At 44.9% G+C, this 24,270-nt stretch overlaps 1 protein-coding gene across 1 annotated transcript in view; it reads right to left on the reverse strand.

The window, feature by feature from the left end:
• Window positions 1-1,520: 1,520 nt before the first annotated feature.
• Window positions 1,521-24,270, reverse strand: part of LOC126259263 (cytosolic non-specific dipeptidase) — a 177,569-nt gene continuing 154,819 nt past the window's right edge. Inside the window, exons 8-9 of the mRNA XM_049955896.1 lie at window positions 23,776-23,877; window positions 1,521-1,701 (exon numbers count right to left, since the gene is read on the reverse strand). Of these exons, the coding sequence (XP_049811853.1) occupies window positions 1,657-1,701; window positions 23,776-23,877 (147 nt within the window). The 3' untranslated portion in view covers window positions 1,521-1,656. The remainder of the gene's footprint in view (window positions 1,702-23,775; window positions 23,878-24,270) is intronic.

The following is a 24,270-nucleotide window of genomic DNA, read 5'->3' on the forward strand; positions in this document are numbered from 1 at the left end:
CTGGGCTGGGCAAAATTTATTGCCATTTGTAGTGATTGTGAGTAATCTCATTGCTTCTGAGTGCGACAACTCACAAAGTGCAAAGGCATCCTCATATAGTGAAGAAAAATTATTAATTTTTTAAATTATAAAGGGCATCTCTTCTTACGCTCCTATCTCACTTCACCTTTTTGTTCATTTAAGTTAATGAGGTTGATTGTCTGCAGAAGCCTTCACTGGAGGAACACTTTATTTGAACCTTGAGTAAATGGGGATTGTCTGCAGAAATCTACTTGTTATATGAAATAAAGCAGTAATTGAAGAAATCAGAAATTACATGAGTTTGTGATGATCACCAATTAACAATAATGTGGTGTGCTTCTATGAGCTTTCATCTCCTTATCTGCTTGAGAACTTCAAAATTATAGAGCAGAAATTGATGCTTTTATTAGGTCACAATGATCATTAGAAAGTTTATACTGGCATTGTCAAAGTAGGCCAGACATTCTCAAACTGCAGACTAAGTAGCTACATACACACCTGTCCCCATGATATTTTAACTACATATTTTAGCTCTCAAGATTTAACGATATATATCAAAAATTATCTTTTTGTTTAAATGAAGACACTACATTCAGTAATCCACTTGTAGTTTTCTAAATCAAAATATTAGACAGATGAAAAATTTTGTCATACGAAGAAATAAAATACACACACACACACACATATATCTGCTTGTGTCTGTATGTGTGGATGGATATGTGTGTGTGTGCGAGTGTATACCTGTCCTTTTTTCCCCCTAAGGTAAGTCTTTCCGCTCCCGGGATTGGAATGACTCCTTACCCTCTCCCTTAAAACCCACATCCTTCCCTCTTTCCTGATGAGGCAACACTTTGTTGCGAAAGCTTGAATTTTGTGTGTATATTTGTGTTTGTTTGTGTGTCTATCGACCTGCCAGCGCTTTTGTTTGGTAAGTCTCATCATCTTTCTTTTTAGATATATTTTTTCCACGTGGAATGTTTCCCTCTGTTATATATATATAGTGCTGGCAGGTTGATAGACACACAAACAAACACAAACATACACACAAAATTCAAGCTTTCGCAACCAACGGTTGCTTCATCAGGAAAGAGGGAAGGAGAGAGTGTGTGTGTGTGTGTGTGTGTGTGTGTGTGTGTGTGTCTTGCGCGCGCGCGCAAGAGAGAGAGAGAGAGAGAGAGAGAGAGAGAGAGAGAGAGAGAGAGAGAGAGAGAGGGAGGGAGAGTGTATACCTGTCCTTTTTTCCCCCTAAGGTAAGTCTTTTCGCTCCCGGGATTGGAATGACTCCTCACCCTCTCCCTTAAAACCCACATCCTTTCATCTTTCCCTCTCCTTCCCTCTTTCCTGATGAAGCAACTGTTGGTTACGAAAGCTTGAATTTTGTGTGTATGTTTGTGTGTCTATCAACCTGCCAGCGCTTTTTTTTGGTAAGGAAGTACAAAACTGGAAACAAACAATTTTAAGAAATAGGGATCATTGGGTTGGATCAAGTATGCAATGTCTTACATAAAACACTTTTAATAACTTCTTAATTAGTTACAATATACCTTTTATTCATTCAATAAAGGAGAAACAGTAACATTATGCCATATAAAAACATATCTGGATTACACTCAAATAATCTGCTGTATGATATACTTAGAGCCTCGCTACTTCATACAGGTATGCTCCCAGCAGCTTTGTCTGAAAAAGAATATAGATATTAAAACAAAGTAATGCTCAAGAAAAATTTATTGAGTAGCTAAGTTATAATCCTATTCTGCCATAAACATTGAGTTAGTGCACACCCAACTCAGATGAGATCATCAGCATTTTGTTAGGAATTGCATTGCGTCTTTTTCCACTCTGCTCACAGAAATTCTTCACCTCTCTGGTTCAGTCAATCAGATAGGGGTCAAATGTTTTGGATAGCACTTGGCCTAGCAACTTTCGGTATACCTATTGGAAGACTGGGCATACTGTGGCCATCCTACAGTATAAGGTCAAAATTTAAACATGACACACTTCCTCCAGCCTGCGCAAACTGAGCAAATCAATTGGTTCTTTTGAATTCGATGTGGTCTACAGTGGGCCTTATGTAGCTTATAAAAGTACCATTTGCTCATGGGTGATTCCGGAGAAAACCACAAAAACCATGATTCTTGGGTACCAAAAGTATCAATTGTGGGGATGGTGACTTCTACAATTTCTATTCACGGCAAATCATTGAAATTTTTGCAAAATGATCTCAAGGAACTTCAAAATTTTTTTCGATATTATTATCTGTTACCGAGATTCAGAGGCTCTAAGTTACCGTACTTATGCAGGAAACCAAGAAAAAAAAAACAGTGTTTAGCCATTTTTGCACCATGGGCCACAATTATCTGAATAACTAACTGTGGAAAATGGCTTAAATTTCAACTGTAAATGTTTTAGACTTTTATCTAGAAATGTCACTTTCCCATTTTCGAAAATCTTTATCCCTTATCAAAATACAGTCGAAAGATCATGATTTAAGGGTAACAATTAAGGTTATATTACACTTCTATAATTTCTATTCACGGCAAATCATAAAAATTTTTTAACCACATGTTCTTTCTTCCCCCATGAACCATGGACCTTGCCGTTGGTGGGGAGGCTTGCGTGCTGCCTCAGCGATACAGATGGCCGTACCGTAGGTGCAACCACAACGGAGGGGTATCTGTTGAGAGGCCAGACAAACATGTGGTTCCTGAAGAGGGGCAGCAGCCTTTTCAGTAGTTGCAGGGGCAACAGTCTGGATGATTGACTGATCTGGCCTTGTAACATTAACCAAAACGGCCTTGCTGTGCTGGTACTGCGAACGGCTGAAAGCAAGGGGAAACTACAGCCGTAATTTTTCCCGAGGACATGCAGCTTTACTGTATGATTAAATGATGATGGCGTCCTCTTGGGTAAAATATTCCGGAGGTAAAATAGTCCCCCATTCGGATCTCCGGGCGGGGACTACTCAAGAGGACGTCGTTATCAGGAGAAAGAAAACTGGCATTCTACGGATCGGAGCGTGGAATGTCAGATCCCTTAATCGGGCAGGTAGGTTAGAAAATTTAAAAAGGGAAATGGATAGGTTAAAGTTAGATATAGTGGGAATTAGTGAAGTTCGGTGGCAGGAGGAACAAGACTTCTGGTCAGGTGATTACAGGGCTATAAATACAAAATCAAATAGGGGTAATGCAGGAGTAGGTTTAATAATGAATAAAAAAATAGGAGTGCGGGTTAGCTACTACAAACAGCATAGTGAACGCATTATTGTGGCCAAGATAGACACAAAGCCCATGCCTACTACAGTAGTACAAGTTTATATGCCAACTAGCTCTGCAGATGATGAAGAAATTGATGAAATGTATGACGAGATAAAAGAAATTATTCAGGTAGTGAAGGGAGACGAAAATTTAATAGTCATGGGTGACTGGAATTCGTCAGTAGGAAAAGGGAGAGAAGGAAACATAGTAGGTGAATATGGATTGGGGGGAAGAAATGAAAGAGGAAGCCGCCTTGTAGAATTTTGCACAGAGCATAACTTAATCATAGCTAACACTTGGTTCAAGAATCATAAAAGAAGGTTGTATACCTGGAAGAATCCTGGAGATACTAATAGGTATCAGATAGATTATATAATGGTAAGACAGAGATTTAGGAACCAGGTTTTAAATTGTAAGACATTTCCAGGGGCAGATGTGGATTCTGACCACAATCTATTGGTTATGAACTGCAGATTGAAACTGAAGAAACTGCAAAAAGGTGGGAACTTAAGGAGATGGGACCTGGATAAACTGAAAGAACCAGAGGTTGTAGAGAGTTTCAGGGAGAGCATAAGGGAACAATTGACAGGAATGGGGGAAAGAAATACAGTAGAAGAAGAATGGGTAGCTCTGAGGGATGAAGTAGTGAAGGCAGCAGAGGATCAAGTAGGGAAAAAGACGAGGGCTAATAGAAATCCTTGGGTAACAGAAGAAATATTGAATTTAATTGATGAAAGGAGAAAATATAAAAATGCAGTACCTGAAGCAGGCAAAAGGGAATACAAACGTCTCAAAAATGAGATCAACAGAAAGTGCAAAATGGCTAAGCAGGAATGGCTAGAGGACAAATGTAAGGATGTAGAGGCTTGTCTCACTAGGGGTAAGATACACTCCTGGAAATGGAAAAAAGAACACATTGACACCGGTGTGTCAGACCCACCATACTTGCTCCGGACACTGCGAGAGGGCTGTACAAGCAATGATCACACGCACGGCACAGCGGACACACCAGGAACCGCGGTGTTGGCCGTCGAATGGCGCTAGCTGCGCAGCATTTGTGCACCGCCGCCGTCAGTGTCAGCCAGTTTGCCGTGGCATACGGAGCTCCATCGCAGTCTTCAACACTGGTAGCATGCCGCGACAGCGTGGACGTGAACCGTATGTGCAGTTGACGGACTTTGAGCGAGGGCGTATAGTGGGCATGCGGGAGGCCGGGTGGACGTACCGCCGAATTGCTCAACACGTGGGGCGTGAGGTCTCCACAGTACATCGATGTTGTCGCCAGTGGTCGGCGGAAGGTGCACGTGCCCGTCGACCTGGGACCGGACCGCAGCGACGCACGGATGCACGCCAAGACCGTAGGATCCTACGCAGTGCCGTAGGGGACCGCACCGCCACTTCCCAGCAAATTAGGGACACTGTTGCTCCTGGGGTATCGGCGAGGACCATTCGCAACCGTCTCCATGAAGCTGGGCTACGGTCCCGCACAGCGTTAGGCCGTCTTCCGCTCACGCCCCAACATCGTGCAGCCCGCCTCCAGTGGTGTCGCGACAGGCGTGAATGGAGGGACGAATGGAGACGTGTCGTCTTCAGCGATGAGAGTCGCTTCTGCCTTGGTGCCAATGATGGTCGTATGCGTGTTTGGCGCCGTGCAGGTGAGCGCCACAATCAGGACTGCATACGACCGAGGCACACAGGGCCAACACCCGGCATCATGGTGTGGGGAGCGATCTCCTACACTGGCCGTACATCACTGGTGATCGTCGAGGGGACACTGAATAGTGCACGGTACATCCAAACCGTCATCGAACCCATCGTTCTACCATTCCTAGACCGGCAAGGGAACTTGCTGTTCCAACAGGACAATGCACGCGTTTATAATGCCGCATGTATCCCGTGCCACCCAACGTGCTCTAGAAGGTGTAAGTCAACTACCCTGGCCAGCAAGATCTCCGGATCTGTCCCCCATTGAGCATGTTTGGGACTGGATAAGCGTCGTCTCACGCGGTCTGCACGTCCAGCACGAACGCTGGTCCAACTGAGGCGCCAGGTGGAAATGCCATGGCAAGCCGTTCCACAGGACTACATCCAGCATCTCTACGATCGTCTCCATGGGAGAATAGCAGCCTGCATTGCTGCGAAAGGTGGATATACACTGTACTAGTGCCGACATTGTGCATGCTCTGTTGCCTGTGTCTATGTGCCTGTGGTTCTGTCAGTGTGATCATGTGATGTATCTGACCCCAGGAATGTGTCAATAAAGTTTCCCCTTCCTGGGACAATGAATTCACGGTGTTCTTATTTCAATTTCCAGGAGTGTAGATACTGCCTACAAGAAAATTAAAGAGACCTTTGGAGAGAAGAGAACCACTTGTATGAATATCAAGAGCTCAGATGGCAACCCAATTCTAAGCAAAGAAGGGAAGGCAGAAAGGTGGAAGGAGTATATAGAGGGTTCATACAAGGGCGATGTACTTGAGGACAGTATTATGGAAATGGAAGAGGATGTAGATGAAGATGAAATGGGAGATAAGATACTGAGTGAAGAGTTTGACAGAGCACTGAAAGACCTGAGTCGAAACAAGGCCCCGGGAGTAGACAACATTCCATTAGAACTACTGATGGCCTTGGGAGAGCCAGTCATGACAAAACTCTACCATCTGGTGAGCAAGATGTATGAGACAGGCGAAATACCGTCGGACTTCAAGAAGAATATAATAATTCCAATCCCAAAGAAAGCAGGTGTTGACATGTGAAAATTACCGAACTATCAGTTTAATGAGTCACAGCTGCAAAATACTAACGCGAATTCTTTACAGACGAATGGAAAAACTGGTAGAAGCGGACCTCGGGGAAGATCAGTTTGGATTCCATAGAAATGTTGGAACACGTGAGGCAATACTAACCTTACGACTTATCTTAGAAGAAAGATTAAGAAAAGGCAAACCTACGTTTCTAGCATTTGTAGACTTAGAGAAAGCTTTTGACAACGTTAACTGGAATACTCTCTTTCAAATTCTGAAGGTGGCAGGGGTAAAATACAGGGAGCGAAAGGCTATTTACAATTTGTACAGAAACCAGATGGCAGTTATAAGAGTTGAGGGGCATGAAAGGGAAGCAGTGGTTGGGAAAGGAGTGAGACAGGGTTGTAGCCTCTCCCCGATGTTATTCAATCTGTATATTGAGCAAGCAGTAAAGGAAACAAAAGAAAAATTCGGAGTAGGTATTAAAATTCATGGAGAAGAAGTAAAAACTTTGAGGTTCGCCGATGACATTGTAATTCTGTCAGAGACAGCAAACGACTTGGAAGAGCAGTTGAACGGAATGGACAGTGTCTTGAAAGGAGGATATAAGATGAACATCAACAAAAGCAAAACGAGGATAATGGAATGTAGTCAAATTAAATCGGGTGATGCTGAGGGGATTAGATTAGGAAATGAGACACTTAAAGTAGTAAAGGAGTTTTGCTATTTAGGGAGTAAAATAACTGATGATGGTCGAAGTAGAGAGGATATAAAATGTAGACTGGCAATGGCAAGGAAATCGTTTCTGAAGAAGAGAAATTTGTTAACATCGAGTATAGATTTAAGTGTCAGGAAGTCGTTTCTGAAAGTATTTGTATGGAGTGTAGCCATGTATGGAAGTGAAACATGGACGATAACCAGTTTGGACAAGAAGAGAATAGAAGCTTTCGAAATGTGGTGCTACAGAAGAATGCTGAAGATAAGGTGGGTAGATCACGTAACTAATGAGGAGGTATTGAATAGGATTGGGGAGAAGAGAAGTTTGTGGCACAACTTGACTAGAAGAAGGGATCGGTTGGTAGGACATGTTTTGAGGCATCAAGGGATCACCAATTTAGCATTGGAGGGCAGCGTGGAGGGTAAAAATCGTAGAGGGAGACCAAGAGATCAATACACTAAGCAGATTCAGAAGGATGTAGGTTGCAGTAGGTACTGGGAGATGAAGAAGCTTGCACAGGATAGAGTAGCATGGAGAGCTGCATCAAACCAGTCTCAGGACCGAAGACCACAACAACAACAACATGTTCTTTAGATGATGTTCTCATGAAATATTGAAAATTTTTTTGATATTGTTATCCATAACTGAGATCCAGAAGTTAAAAGTTACCAAAATTAAGCACATCAAATTTGCACATAACTTCTGGTCAGAGACATAAACGTAGTTTTAACTGACATAGCGAACATATGGCAAGGGTTCCGAAATTACCAAAATATGTTTTTAGTCACAATTTTTTTAACAATAAAACTTTATGTTGCACCATCTTTGTATAACACTCATGCATGTTGTCTTGGCTTGGAAATTATTCCATGGTGCACTTTACAAAACATTACTTTCTCATACAAAATACTGTGTACTTGCAAATCAAAAAGCATATTTTTTGGTATACTGTAGGCTAGGACTAAAAATGTCCATTTTTTTTGTAAAGAAGAATTACATGAACATGCACTGGATGGGAGAGTATTTTGTGTTAACCATATATTATGCATACTTATCTGTAGTTTAAATGTGTCAAAGTGTATAAATAAGAAGACAACCAGTTGAAAAATGCTTCTGTTGGAGCATAATAAAGGTGAACATGCTCCTTTAAAAGAATCTGACAGAAAACTGGGGAACCAGCTGCCTCATTTCGCCTTCCTCACCAAAAATTTTGGCATGCAAACATATTTCAACTTTTCTATCCTGAAAGAGTGTAGCAGAGAGACAGTGACCATGCAAGGGTGAGGAGACAGTGATGGTTGTAGAGAGAAATTGGCAGTGACAGAAAAAGAGAGATGGATGAAGACAGTGACAGTAGCAGTAGCAGTGGCAGCCAAAAAAAGAAGAGATGGTGACAGTCAGCGAGAGACAGTGGCAATAAAAGAGAGAGAGAGATGGAGGGAGATTATGGCAGTGGCAGCAAAAGAGAGAGGAGACAGTGGAAATGGAAAAGAGAAATGAGTGGAGACCATACATAGGCTTAGGGGTGGGGGTGGGGGGAAGGTGTCTGGACCCCCGCCCCCCACTCTCTGTTAGTTGATAGATGGATCCTATTGTAATTCTATGCCCAAATACACTCACATGCAGCTTACATTTCTATCTCAGTGGATCTGAGTTTCTTGTTTACTTCAACAAATATGTCACCTACATTTTGCATTTCCCTATCCTTTTGGTATATGCGTCAATTTTGCCCAAAGATATGGATACTGTCAACTTCACATTTTAGCTAGCTTCCTGTGCAAAGTATTATGTAAGCTTCGGAGCTTTTTAGGAGTGCTTCAAACTGTGAAAAACTCATTGCAAATGTTTTAGCAGTAAACCACTAGAATTTTGAAACTCTCATCTGCGGGAGGTATTTGTTTGAATCTTACACCGATATTTCTGGGTTTCCCACAGCTACCATTACCTGTACTGGATGGAGAGTCACCTAATCTAAAAAACTCTTGTGTGCACCCTACAAACAGTCAGCTACATGGATAGCTGCCTATGATATGTAGTGCACACCCGACCTACTTAGGGGGACCCCACAACTCTCAATTGTGTGGCGTAAGTCTAGGAGCCCATAGCCTAGCTTGTCACAAAACCCTCAGAGTTTCTGGTTCAAGCCTTCCACTCGATTCAGAAGCAGGGGGAACAATGCTGCAGATTGTGACCTTTGTTGAAACTCTGTGAGCACGGCTGGTATTCTCAACCTTCTCTTGTAGTTACTGGAATGATCAAAGTATGACATCAGAGCCCAGACAACAGGCATTGTTTGTTGCAATGTGTACCACAATCTGCAGAGGATTGCTCCCTGTCACCTAAGTTGCTGCCGGAATAGTCTCTTCAACATGCTAAATGAGACCTCCAGGCATACACACAAGATGTATGTGGTGTACACGACTGTGGTCCGCCATGAAGGGAAAATCAGGAAGTGTTACATATGTTTATAAATTTTCAAAATTTGACTCACTCTTTTTATTGGGACAGTATAAGTTTTACTATTGGTTCTTTTTTAATTTGAAGCTGTCTATGAGAATTGATATGGAATTAGTAGCATAATCATCATCATTCAGCATGAAAGTATCAATTTTGATTTCATGAGTCCTGTAAGCTTTTGTTATGTCTGTCTCCGTTCTTACATGTGCAACATGTAGCAGTAGACAGCTAATATGGTGCTCAGTAGGTGGCATTATCAACACTGCTTGGAGCATAAACAGATATGTAGTGCACGTGTAAGTGGCAGCACTGTGTAAGCTTGGCAAATACCTTCACAATGCCATCATCCTTGACCAGTCAATATGCTAGGAGCTTGCGGGCAGAAATTGCTTGAAAAAAATCTTCTTGGTTTTCAAGCCACATCAGTTCCAACAAAATGCTCATGCTCTTGATGGGTAGCTCTGCCATCATCATCAGGAGTAAAATTACTCATTGCTGGGACTGGCACTATTTCCTTCTTTGGATGTCAAAAAGAAGATGCTGGATGCTTAATGCTTGTAGGGATATGGGAGCTGCAGTTTCAAGTGTGGCGCTGGCCCCTTGCACCACCTTACGTCGCCTTGTCCCACGTCGGGCTGGAGTTGCTATGAGCTGCCCAAACAATGAGGCCATCAGTCCCATGATCCAAGGTGGTAGAAACTAAGGGAGGAGTGACATTAACAGCACAGCCCAGTCATTGGGAAAAGAAAATGAGCAAACAAAGAGGCATCAGGAACACTGGGATGGGAGGAATAGTAAAGAACAGCAGGGAGGGAGGGTTGAAAGCAGTGGCTGCCCCAGATGTGCAATGTGTGATGGGGCACCAGCCCAAACCACTGACCTATGCTGATCTCCATGCCGTACTACGGTTGCGGAACTACGGAAACGCCAGGGAAAAAAGACAACAGGGGACAATATGGCAAAAAATACCAGACAAAACAAAGGGAAAAGGGGGGGGGGGGGGAGGAGAAACCTTGCCGAGGTGGAGGCAAACCATCTCCATTGCTAACTGCGGAACTCGAATTCTGGAAGGAAATTCAGTGCTTAAATCTGGGAGGACAAACCACTTTCATGAAGAAAACTGAGGAGGCATGTGACCATGGAATGGTCATTCCTAACAGCCATGCAAGGAGAAAGAGAGGGCCTATTTAAAGAGCCAAAAGTTGGGGGCAGTGCAGCAAGATATGGATCACTGTGAGGGGGACTTGCAACTACAAAAGGGGGGGGGGGCAGCTCATCACGGAGTTAAAAACTATGGGTCAACGTGGTACGGCTGATACGAGGTGCATTCGAGTTCTAAGGCCTCCGATTTTTTTTCTCCGGACTGGAAAGAGATAGAAGCATGCGCATTGTTTTAAAATGAGGCCGCGTTCATTGTCAATACGTCCCAGAGGTGGCAGCACCGTACGGCAGATGGAATTTTACCGCCAGCGGCGAGAATGAGAACTGTTTTAAATACTTAAAATGGCAACGTTTTCCTTACTTGAACAGCGTTTAATCATTTGTTTTCTGAATTTGCGTGGTGTGAAACCAATTGAAATTCATCGACAGTGGAAGGAGACATGTGGTGATGGAGTTATGGATGTGTTGAAAGTGCGTTCGTGTGTGCGACAGTTTAAAGAAGGCAGAACATCATGTGACAACAAACCGAAACAACCTCGGGCTCGCACAAGCCAGTCTGACGACATGATCGAGAAAGTGGAGAGAATTGTTTTGGGGGATCGCCGAATGACTGTTGAACAGATCGCCTCCAGAGTTGGCATTTCTGTGGGTTCTGTGCACACAATCCTGCATGACGACCTGAAAATGCGAAAAGTGTCATCCACGTGGGTGCCACGAATGCTGACGGACGACCACATGGCTGCACGTGTGGCATGTTGCCAAGCAATGTTGACGCGCAATGACAGCATGAATGGGACTTTCTTTTCGTTGGTTGTGACGATGGATGAGACGTGGATGTCGTTTTTCAATCCAGAAACAAAGCGCCAGTCAGCTCAATGGAAGCACACAGATTCACCGCCACCAAAAAAATTTCGGGTAACCGCCAGTGGTGAAAAAATGATGGTGTCCATGTTCTGGGACAGCGAGGGCGTAATCCTTACCCATTGCGTTCCAAAGGGCACTACAGTAACAGGTGCATCAAACGAAAATGTTTTGAAGAACAAATTCCTTCCAGCACTGTAACAAAAACGTCCGGGAAGGGCTGCGCGTGTGCTTTTCACCAAGACAACGCACCCGCACATCGAGCTAACGTTAAGCAACAGTTTCTTCGTGATAACACCTTTGAAGTGATTCCTCATGCTCCCTACTCACCTGACCTGGCTCCTAGTGACTTTTGGCTTTTTCCAACAATGGAAGACACTCTCCGTGGCCGCACATTCACCAGCCGTGCTGCTATTGCCTCAGCGATTTTCCAGTGGTCAAAACAGACTCCTAAAGAAGCCTTCGCCGCTGCCATGGAATCATGGCGTCAGCGTTGTGAAACATGTGTACGTCTGCAGGGCGATTACGTCGAGAAGTAACGCCAGTTTCACCGATTTCGGGTGAGTAGTTAATTAGAAAAAAATCGGAGGCCTTAGAACTTGAATGCACCTCGTACAAAGATGGCAGAGGATGCTAGTTTCCTGCCATGAGAGACAGATGGAAGAAAGCCACTTACCAGGACTCATACTAATCGCACGAAGTTTATTAAACAGGGAGGGCCCCCCCCCCCCCCCCCCCCCCAAGAATCGGCCCCCGAATGAGCAAAAAGAATTTGACGTGAAGCTATAAATCTGCACCTGAACACGTCAAGGTGAACGGGGGAGGGGGGGAGGGCAGGGTACGTGGCTGCCGTCCCCAGACAGATGATCAGCAAACTTGTTACTTGGGATATACATGTGTCTAAAGGAATCAAACAAACAATAGCACAGTCAAAATCAGCAAGAAGTTTGTGGATGGGAGATTCCACAGAGTTGCAGGAAACACAGTGCAGCAATGTGAAGGCCACTCATTGAGTCCATACATAACAAAATGGTATGAGGTGAATGAGGGCAGTATGGGTGAATGAGGACAGTTTAATAAAGAAAAAGGCCTGGTAAATGACAATCAGTTTGTTCAGGAGAAAATATGGGGAACAAGACAAAGAGGGGAAGACAGAAATTGTGGCTGAGAGAATAGAGGTGGAGCCAATAAGTCAACCCACCCGAGGGTGGGCAGCAGGTGGGTTACATCCCAAAGCCACAAAAAGAATAGGATAGTAGGGTTGAGCAAGGATAGGTTGGATAGTGATGGCATAGGAAACAAGGAGCTGGGACCACCAAACTGAAAGGGAGGGAATCCCAGTGTCAACCAGAAGACTATCGACTGGGTCCAAGAGGAGCAGTATGGAATGGACAGCTGAGCCACAAACATGACAATCATAGCCCAGACAGGACACAACTAAGGCCCAATAAAGCTGAAGAAGAGCTGAATGATCTGCGTGCCACGAGGTGTGGGTGAAGGAAGGACACTGAGTTTACGGAAACAGTCAGTCTTTAGAAGGCGGATATGGGGCAGCCAAGTAAGCTTGTTGTCAAAATGAAGACCCAAGAAACAACTGGAGAACCACGGTCAGGTATTGCGCTTCACGGTACAGCTCTGGATTGGGATGGACTGTAGCATGGCGACAGAAATGCACCACCCATGATTTAAGGGGAGAGAACTGTAAAGCATGAGAGAGTCCCTGTGGAAGCACTCCAGATGGCACCCTGGAGCTTTGGCTCCACAGAGGAGTTTTTGTTCCGCATAAGCCTCTGTGTGGGAACTAGCCCAGATACAGAAATCATCCTCGTACAGAGCAGGGGTGACCAACAATCTGACTGAGGCCAAGAGTCCATTAATTGCGATAAGGAAAAGGACACTTAATACACAGCCATGTGGAAATCCGTTCTCCTGGGAGAGATGAGAACGGTGCTAACATGAATTCTGAACAACCAGTGGGACACGAACTGGCAAATAAAAACTGTGAGTGGCCCAAAGACCCCACTCGTGGAGCGTAAGTAAGATGAGATGGCGCCAAGCCATGTCATAGGCAAACCATGTCATAGGCCTTACAAAGAACAAAGGAAATTGTGACAAGATAGTGGTGCCGAGAAAGGGCCTGCTGAATTGTGGTTTCCAAGTTAATCAGATGTTTTATTAAGCATCATCTCTCCCCCAAAAACTGCACTGGTAAGGAGACAACAGGCCGCATGATTCGAGGGCACAATAGAGCCAATGACCCATCATCTATTCAAATATAGGGGGTTTTCGATCACAATGTCTTGGCTGGTAACAACCGTATTTACTCGAATCTAAGCCGCACTCGAATCTAAGCCGCACCTGAAAAATGAGACTCGAAATAAGGAAAAAAAATTTCCCAAATCTAAGCCGCACCTGAAATTTGAGACTCGAAAAATTCAAGGGGGGAGAAAAGTTTTAGGCCGCACCTCCAAATCGAAACAAAGTTGGTCCATTGTAATATGAGACAATTTAGGTCGAATGAATGACGATACAGCTACAATAGTTTGGTTCGAGTCGTAAGCTTAGCAGTTAAGCTTTACCAGGTAGCCATTGCTATGCGTCAGGCGCTCCGTCCGTATTTATACGGATACCCTTCCTTTTTCATGTGCTTCGTCTGGTTTGAATCGATTGCTTATTTTGCTTTGATCTGATAAGTGCCGTTTTCTTTGTTATAGGTGTTTACGTCACTAAGCAGAAAATGCATTACTGTACAGTGTCATGCATTGTTTGTCGCATTCTGATAGTGCGTGGTTACGGCCTGTCGCCGATCACGGCATGGCTTGCTTTTGTGCGCACTACTGCCGCTTACAATTAAAAAAAGAGAGAGAGGAATCGTCTCATTAGCGAAACAATGGCAAGAGACTGCTATTTGTTGTTACTTACACTGCTGCTTTCTTTGAAAATGATCAACAAGAACCAAATAATAGACTGCGTATGATAGAACATGTTCTGAACAAGAGTTAGGCGAAAATGTTTCTCCGTTTGAACATCTTTGCGGCCGCTTCTTTAGTACATCAAATTCTGCACAGAAATTAGAGTCATCTTACACTCCTGGAAATGTAAAAAAGAACACATTGACACCGGTGTGTCAGACCCACCATACTTGCTCCGGACACTGCGAGAGGGCTGTACAAGCAATGATCACACGCACGGCACAGCGGACACACCAGGAACCACGGTGTTGGCCGTCGAATGGCGCTAGCTGTGCAGCATTTCTGCACCGCCGCCGTCAGTGTCAGCCAGTTTGCCGTGGCATACGGAGCTCCATCGCAGTCTTTAACACTGGTAGCATGCCGCGACAGCGTGGACGTGAACCGTATGTGCAGTTGACGGACTTTGAGCGAGGGCGTATAGTGGGCATGCAGGAGGCCGGGTGGACGTACCGCCGAATTGCTCAACACGTGGGGCGTGAGGTCTCCACAGTACATCGATGTTGTCGCCAGTGGTCGGCGGAAGGTGCACGTGTCCGTAGACCTCGGACCGGACCGCAGCGACGCACGGATGCACGCCAAGACCGTAGGATCCTACGCAGTGCCGTAGGGGACCGCACCGCCACTTCCCAGCAAATTAGGGACACTGTTGCTCCTGGGGTATCGGCGAGGACCATTCGCAACCGTCTCCATGAAGCTGGGCTACGGTCCCGCACACCGTTAGGCCGTCTTCCGCTCACGCCCCAACATCGTGCAGCCCGCCTCCAGTGGTGTCGCGACAGGCGTGAATGGAGGGACGAATGGAGACGTGTCGTCTTCAGCGATGAGAGTCGCTTCTGCCTTGGTGCCAATGATGGTCGTATGCGTGTTTGGAGCCGTGCAGGTGAGCGCCACAATCAGGACTGCATACGACCGAGGCACACAGGGCCAACACCCGGCATCATGGTGTGGGGAGCAATCTCCTACACTGGCCGTACACCACTGGTGATCGTCGAGGGGACACTGAATAGTGCACGGTACATCCAAACCGTCATCGAACCCATCGTTCTACCATTCCTAGACCGGCAAGGGAACTTGCTGTTCCAACAGGACAATGCACGTCCGCATGTATCCCGTGCCACCCAACGTGCTCTAGAAGGTGTAAGTCAACTACCCTGGCCAGCAAGATCTCCGGATCTGTCCCCCATCGAGCATGTTTGGGACTGGATGAAGCGTCGTCTCACGCGGTCTGCACGTCCAGCACGAACGCTGGTCCAACTGAGGCGCCAGGTGGAAATGGCATGGCAAGCCGTTCCACAGGACTACATCCAGCATCTCTACGATCGTCTCCATGGGAGAATAGCAGCCTGCATTGCTGCGAAAGGTGGATATACACTGTACTAGTGCCGACATTGTGCATGCTCTGTTGCCTGTGTCTATGTGCCTGTGGTTCTGTCAGTGTGATCATGTGATGTATCTGACCCCAGGAATGTGTCAATAAAGTTTCCCCTTCCTGGGACAATGAATTCACGGTGTTCTTATTTCTATTTCCAGGAGTGTAGAATTAAAAATCTAGTCAGTTGCCGTGCTTCATTTCTGACTGTATCACTATTAGGCATAAGTATAATATGAATATAAACATGACACGATACGTATTTTCTTCCACGTTTGCTGTTGTCTCACTCTAGTTTCGTAGTTTATTAGGCAAACACGATTTAAATGAGATAGCAGCAAACACGAAAGAATACATGGCAAAATGTTACTATTCGTATTATTCTTATGGTGAAGAGAATACTGCATGTGATTCACATTTCATCAGGTTCCTATTAGCAACCATCTCTTCTCACAGGTAGGGGAAAATTCAGAAAGTAGAGTTGGCCATATTGACAAACATCCCAAACAGTCTTGCCAGTCGGATTTTCGTAGTACATTGAAATTCTGCTACCTTCGAAGATGAACAATACGGAATTTGTATTTACTTCGTTGGATAATGTATAAAAATGCAGTGGTCGAAACTCGGGGCGGAGAAAAAAAGCTCGTCTTCCACCCTTTTTTTTTTACATTTATTTACTGACGCAGAGGTTTTGGCGCCAGTATTTATCTTTGTGCCTACAAAGCATGCCTGCGTCGCTACATATATTCGACGGCAGAAGTTCGTTGTTGCGGCACCTACCAACATTTTTCAGAACTTCCGCTTGCTTTGTACTCGATTCTAAGCCGCAGGCGGCTTTTTGGATTGCAAAAACCGGAAAAAAAGGCGGCTTAGATTCGAGTAAATACGGTATCAGGGGGATGGAGCCTTACCGGGCCTAAGAACTGTCCCTCCACTGAGAGAGGAAACCTCATGGAGTCAAATGCAGTTAATCACCTGAAGGAGACATTGTCATTATGGAGGACTGTTTGTGAATGGAATTGGGGCCAGGGGCTGAATCATGGGGAGAGGAGAGGGCCAGAAGTAGTTCCCATTTAGCAGAAGGGTCAGCGAGTGAGCATCAGTAAAATGTGATTCCTGTAGAGCAACACAAGGCGAGGAGAAAAAGGAAATACAGGATTGCATCTCTGCAAAGTGACTGCAGTATCCACTATAACCCCACTGAATAAGCATGGAGTGGGGATCTAAATGCTGCTTCTTCTTCTTCTTCTTCTTCTTCTTCTTCTTCCTCTCCTCTCCTCCCCCCCTCCCTCCTCTTATTCTCTTTCATATGTCGAGGGGACAGGGCCCAGAGAGAGAGAGAGAGAGAGAGAGAGAGAGAGAGAGAGAGAGAGAGAGAGAGAGCAGGCTTCAGTGAGATCTAGAACTGAGAGAGAGCATGTGATCTTGGGGTGCACAGACTATGAGTCCCACGGCCAATGTGTGGCAGCAGGTCTACAGTCTGCGAGATGCCAGGGGTATGGGTCCTGGGAGGGGGCCCATCACCGCAACAGCTGATGCTGAAGAAGGGGGACAGTTCTCTGGCCAGGTAGGGGGAGTGGCAACTAGAGGGGAGGGCATGGAAACCACAGGGGAGGAGGAGTGGAGAGGGGGGGGGGCAGAACTGGCATAAGGAGGAGGGGGAAAGGATGTGACAGAGGCAAAGTTAGGTATCACAGACACAGTTGTATTTGTGATGAGCCTTAGCGTAGCATAAATGATGAAGGCACTCGTACTCCTGTAGCTTCTTTTCCTTTGTATAAACTTGGAGCCCTGCCATGCATGGACAGTGATGGTCTTGACAGTTAACACACATGGGTGGCAGTACACAGGCATGCCACTCATTGAGTGGGCACGCACATTCACCACTTAGAGGGTCAAATGAAAAAGTGGGAAAACATGTGCCCAAAATGCAAACACAAACAGCTCATGGTGGTGGGACGTACAGTTGCACATCTCACACTGATAAATCATAAACGTGAACATCTCTGGGAAGGTATGCCCCTCAAATGCCAGAATACACACCAATATTGATGTGACTGTTCTCATGGTCTTTTTGGACAAGCCAAACAAAACGAATACCACACCATTCCAGACTGGCCAGGAGTTCATCAATTTGAAGGATGAAGTCCCTATGAAAAATGACTCGCTCAACGACATTCAAAGACTGGTGAGGAGTAATGGGCACCAGAATGTCACAAAGATGGTCACAGGTATGAAGGGCCACAGATTTGGAAGCAGAAGAAAGTTTGACCAACAGTGAACCCAATTGCACCATATTCAGTGTGTCCACGACACCAAACTTGTTTTCAATAGTTTCCATGAAAAATAACGGCTTGGTGATGGTGAAAGTGACCCCTCAGTCCTGGTGCTGACCAGGTAGTTGTGAAAGGGTTTCACCCCAACCTGTTGAGGCTGGCCCTCATATGAGGGAGTAGCCAGGGAAGGGAAGGCATTAAAAGATCCATTCCTAACTAAAGAGATAGCCAGCTTTTTGGAGCTTAATACCTTTCATATACAAAGCGACTGCTGTGATACATCACTGATTCTGATCAGGGCTCAGGGCTCTCCCCATGGACACTAGACAGCCATAGCTAGGTCTGTGTGGGATGGCAGCCATTGCCGGGAGAACCAATGTTCCATAATGGGGGGAGGGGGGGGGGGGGAGGGACTGCTGCTAGGCATACACGGGATGATAGCAGATGCCTCCACTACATTGACTGGCCACCTTGCTAGCTATGTAGTGTTAAAGGACAAGACCATCGAGGGAAAGGTGGAAGAGGTGGTAAGGCCACACGCCAAAGTAAGTGTCGATGGCCGTAAACTGTTCTCCAGTTGTCATACACTATGGAGACAAAATCTAGGGGATGTCAAATGCCAAAAAGGAAAGGTGTAAAAAAACACAAGATGAAGAAAACCATAAGGGATAGCAGAAACCAGGAGGATAGCTGGGCCCATGTAATCAAGGACAGGGAAGAGGGGGGAAGGAAGGGGACAGAGGGAACGAAGCCAGGGAAGGACAGGTATGGGAAAGGGGTAGCCCAGGAAGGAATAAATAGCTTGGGGCCCTGTGTGGACCACGTACGAACTCACAAAAGAGCTGAGAGTCCCCCGGGGGGCAGAGCAGAAGAAGAGGCTGTAATTTTTGGTAGTAGACGTACAGTTCCCCCATCCTGTTTCAACTGTGTTTTGGAACCAATTGCTTTGCTTCTGAACTGTCAGGCTTATGATCACATGGTCACTGTGTTGGAGTGTGGAGCTGTTACACTCTGGTTCAACAGCACAAATACCAATTTCTTCCCTGCTAAATGTAAAAAAATACAGTAATGCACTACAAACCTGTGTAGTGCACCCAGGTAGCGTGAGAGAGAGAGAGAGAGAGAGAGAGAGAGAGAGAGAGAGAGAGAGGGAAACATTCCACGGGGGAAAAGTATCTATAAAAGACAAAGATGCTGTGACTTACCAAACGAGAAAGTACTGGTAGATAGACACAATAAAAAACACACACACAAATTTCAAGCTTTCACAACCCAAGGATGCTTCATCAGGATATGTAAGTGCATTTACATATATCTGCCTGTGCCTGTATAAGTGCGGATGGATGTGTGTGTGTGTGTGTGTGCACGCGAGTGTATACCTGTCCTTTTTTCCCCCTAAGGTAAGTCTTTCCGCTCCCGGGATTGGAATGACTCCTTACCCTCTCCCTTAAACCCACATCCTTTCATCTTTCCCTCTCCTTCCCTCTTTCCTGATTAAGCATCCTTGGGTTGCGAAAGCTTGAAATTTGTGTGTTTTTTATTGTGTCTATCTACCAGCGCTTTCTCGTTTGGTAAGTCACAGCATCTTAGAGAGAGAGAGAGAGAGAGTGAGAGTGAGCGGGAGCGGAAAGACTTACCTTAGGGGGAAAAAAGGACAGGTATACACTCGCGCGCGTACACACACACACACACACACACACACACACACACACACCAATCCGCACTTATACAGACACAGGCAGATTTGTAGGAGATTCATGCACACGCACACACGCGCCGCGTGTGCGTGTGCATGTGCATGAATCTCCTAAAGCTTGAAAAAGGAATTTCATTCTGAAAGCTATCAAAGCTCCGTATCTTTTGTTTGTGTACCTATCAACAATGCAGCTCTTCTGCCTTTTGATGAGTCGTCTCCTGTATTCCTAAATAATTTGTAATTTTCAACTAGAACACACACACACACACACACACACACGCATGCACGCTCATATGCACATGCCTGTCTGCTTAAATTGTGCTCAGGCGACTGCCAACTCTTTCCTGGCCCACGGTGAGTGTGCTGGGATGAGGTGACGGTGCAGGGTGGGATGGGATAAGGGATGGATAGAGGCAGGAGGCAAGGAGAGGTTTTTTTTTTGTGTGTGTGTGTGGGGGGGGGGGGGAGCATCTAGCAGCTTGTGGGAGAGTGGGGAGCCGTCTGTGAGCTAGCTAGGGATGCAGGAAAAGGGGGCAGGTGGCTGATGGCTGGGCATGTGATTTCACAGACTAGGGTGTGAGATGGCAGCACACAACTAGCTGACACAAACTGGGTGGCGGTGATGGCTCCCATGCGCACAGCTCAGAAAAGCTGGTGGTGGTAGTGGTGGAGAGGATCAAGATGGCACGGATTGTGAAGTAGCAATTGAAATCTCGCATGTTGTGCTCTGCTGCATGTTGTGCCACTGGGTGGTCTGCCTTGTTTTTGCAACAGTTTGGCAGTGGACATTTGTTCTGCACGACAGCTGGTTGGTTGTCATAACAATGCGAAACACTGTGCAGTAGTTGCAACATAGCTGGTATATGACATGGCTGCTTTCTTAAGTGGCACTGTGTCTGATGGGGTAGGATAAGCCTGTGACGGGACTGGAGTAGGAGATGCTGGTTGGGCGGATTGGGCAGGTCTTGCATCTGCATTTTCCACCAGGGTATGATGCCTGTGGATGGGCACTGGGGGGTGAGAGCGGCGTTGGGATGGACTAGGATTTTGTGAAGGTTGGGTGGGCAGTGGAACATCACTTTGGAAGGGGTGGAAGAATCTTGGGTATGATGTCCTTCATTTCAGGGCATGATGATAGATAATCACAGCCCTGACAAAGGACATGGTTCAGTCATTCCAGGCCCGGATGGTATTGTGCGACAAGGGGGGAGGGGGGGGGGCTTCACGGTGGTTGGTTGGTTCTTGTGATGGATGTGAGGATCAGGTGTGTGATGGGATATGGCATGGTAAATCTCTTTGTGTGTTAGATATGGAGGGTATTGCCTGCCTGTGAAGGTCTTTGCGAGGCCTTCAGCATACTGGGCGAGGGAGTTCTCATCACTGTACACGTGTCTGCCATGGGTGGCCAGGCTGTATGGGAGGGATTTTTTGGTGTGGAAGGGGTGACAGCTATCAAAGTGCAGGTACTGTTGGTGACTGGTGGATTTGATGTGGACCGAGGTGTGGTTGGAGCCATCTGAGAGGAGAAGACTGACATCTAAAAAGGTGGCATGTATTCACTTTTGCACTTATAGGTCTGGCATCACATCTGAAATCAGTAGAACACAAACATTCTATGGTGCTGTAACTCAATGAAGCTGTGACAACATACTTTTTATGCACAATACCCACATAATGTTTTGTCTTCTAATGCCCGGGACTTGTTGGCAAAGCTATACTATGCCAGCATCACCATCAAGTTCATTGGATGTGAAGGCACATGGGCACCACAAGAATATGCAAGCTGATGAAAAGACCAAGAAAGCAACCACAAAATAATCAGACTTTTGAATACCTGCAATAAATGTATAATCACAACTGTGGTACCTATTCTGTAGATATCTGGATATGGAATTGCAAACTATAATAACATGTAATAAATTAAGATTGATTAAGAGAACCATCATACCATGGAGGACCTACCTACAAGCTCCTCAAACAAATACATCACACTATATATACTATGCTTTGCTCACAACAGTCTTGACCATGACCCTACCTTAAACCAATAGGATCCATCTCTAGTGAATGCTATGACCCTTATACGAGGGATATCCAGAAACTAAGGATACAAGGCCTGTGACTCTACCAATGAATTGCTTTTTTCACAGTCTGTACCACTGCTGTATATGGTAGTACACACTGAAACAAAAGAGTGGTAATGGTCATCAGTAACATTCTGATTCTTGCCATGGTGATGGTTAAAGATGAGCTCTCTCATTCAGTCTGCCACCAAATGCAAAGTGCACATCATGATATGCGACCTGAATGTGAAGGGTATGAGCACTGGAATGGTGCATTATGGAATCTTGTCAGGGAAGGGAAGGAGATTACATCACAGCAACATATGACAAAACAGGTACAGAACTGCTTTCAGAAGAATGGAAATACGCAATGAAGACAGAATGGGTTGCCTGTCCATGGTGACTGATGAACTGGTGCAAAAACACTAACAGCATACTCATCCTGATCACCATGTGGCCATTGATGACCTGCATGAAGCATGTCCTGAGGTTTCTGGAACTGTTGTTCATGAAACTGTGAGTGATCAACTAGAATATAGCAAGGTGTGTGTGCGATGGATCTGAAGAGATTTACTGCAGAACACAAGATCAACAGAGTCAAGGTCTCACACAATAATTTCTTGATTGTTTTGTGAGTGACTAAAAGACTTTCATTGACTCCATAGTAACAGCGAATGAAACATGGGTTTACCATCACACCTCAGAGAACAAATGACAATCAATGCAGTAATACTACACTCATTCCCATTCAACAAAAAGTTTCAAAACCCAGCAATCAGCTATAAAAGTCATGGTAACCATTTTCTTGCCAAGTAACAACCCAGCAGTCAGCTAGAAAAGTAATGGCAACCATTTTCTTGCAAAGTAACAACACTATCAGCTCTGCATTGCACCGTGAGAGCCTAAAGAAACTCCACAGATGCATGCAGAACAAACACTATGGGTTGCTGCTTGCAGAACAAACACTATGGGTTGCTGAAGAACGGAGTCTACCTCCTTCATGACAATGCTGGGATGCACTCTGTTCGATCAGCGCAAGAGTTTTTGACCTCATTTTGTTGGAATCTTTTACACCACCCCTTTCACAGTTCCAGTCTTGCACCTACTGGCTATCATTTACTTCCTAAATGTGGGTGGAAAACAGTTTTGCAATGATGAGGGGGCAAAAACCAAAGTGGACAAGTATTCAGTATTTTATGGGGCTGGCGGGAGACACCTACAATGAAAAGGGGGGGGGGGGGGGGGGGAGACAACTCATCCCACAATTGACAAAATGCACGGAAGTAAATCATTATTATGTGGAAAAATGATGTGAAGCCTTTGCTACCGTTCCTGTACGCTTCATTGTTATACATGTATTTCTGTTTGTGTAAAAATTAGCCAACATGATGAAGGATCTGAAGATGGACTGCTCCCTACAGCTCATAATCACTACCTAAATCTTATAGTCACTCAAATATTGAAATAGCTATCACAAAACCCCAGAATTTTAAGAGGGAGAACACACACTATAGTAAACTTAACTGGCCCTCTTGTTCTTTGTCGGTGTTTGGGATGGTTATGGATGGTGAGAGGCCCGTTGTGCAGTTTCTGTGCCCCAAGATGCCAAGCAGGCCATACCACTACCACCACCAACACCATGACAGTTCAACATATGAAGGTGTTATTTGTCAACTATGGAAACCTGGACAAAAAAGTGAGAGTGTTTGAATTCTTCTATTAAAGTAGCAACTCACAGATAGTATTCAGTACTTGGGCTGGTTCCACAGGACTTACTGTTGTTTAACAAAGTAATTAATGAACTGAGCTTATATGGAGTGGTAGTTGATTTATTTGTTGCAGTAGGTAAGAAATCACCACCAGTTTAAATCTACTGAACTGAAACAGTCTGCATGTCAAATCTTTGGGAGGGGAAGGGGCAAAATTTGCTAAAAAGCATAAGATAAATTTCTGTGAAGTATTTCTGCCAATGTGTTTTATTGGAAGAATAAAACCATCTCCCTTCTGCAATTTATAGCTCTTTCTCTGAATTCTTCCCCCTTCTCATCAATCGTAATCTTGGGACATCCAGTAATAGTAGTGATGCACTTAGGAAACTATTTTTTTTACTGAACATGATCTTTGAAAGGTACTTCAGTGTGTTTAAAATAAATTAATTATTACAAGGAAGAAAAACTTACCCCTTCTATGTAGTTTCTGATATTTATCTTCTCGTTTTGTGCATGGGCTCCATCATCTCCAGCTCCTACAGGCAACAGGAGTACGTTTTTGCCAGTTACTTCCTGTGAAAACAGTAACAGAAAATACCTTTTAATGTGTGTAATATTTTAGTTAAACCTCATAATAACTAACAAATAATGTTTATCGTAACTCAGTCTCTGGCCAGTGCATTAAGCAAATACATATTAAAGCAGAAAATGTGCCTAGTAATTGAGGTAAATACTAATGTCTTAAAAGTGTGGCACCAGCATGTGCAAGTGTCATCACAGAAATAAAAAAAGACAAAATGGCAGTCAACATGTCTTAATTATCACCTATGCCTTTAGCAAAATAACTTGTAGCTTAAAAGAAATTTCTCATTGTGACTTATTATACATTATTACCTGAGGGTGGTCTATGGCTGCAAAGACTTTATGTACAAGCTTCTGTTACTCACCACTGGGTCAATTCTTGAA

Source organism: Schistocerca nitens, chromosome 5 (assembly GCF_023898315.1).
Source record: "Schistocerca nitens isolate TAMUIC-IGC-003100 chromosome 5, iqSchNite1.1, whole genome shotgun sequence".
Taxonomy (NCBI): Eukaryota; Metazoa; Arthropoda; class Insecta; order Orthoptera; family Acrididae; genus Schistocerca; species Schistocerca nitens.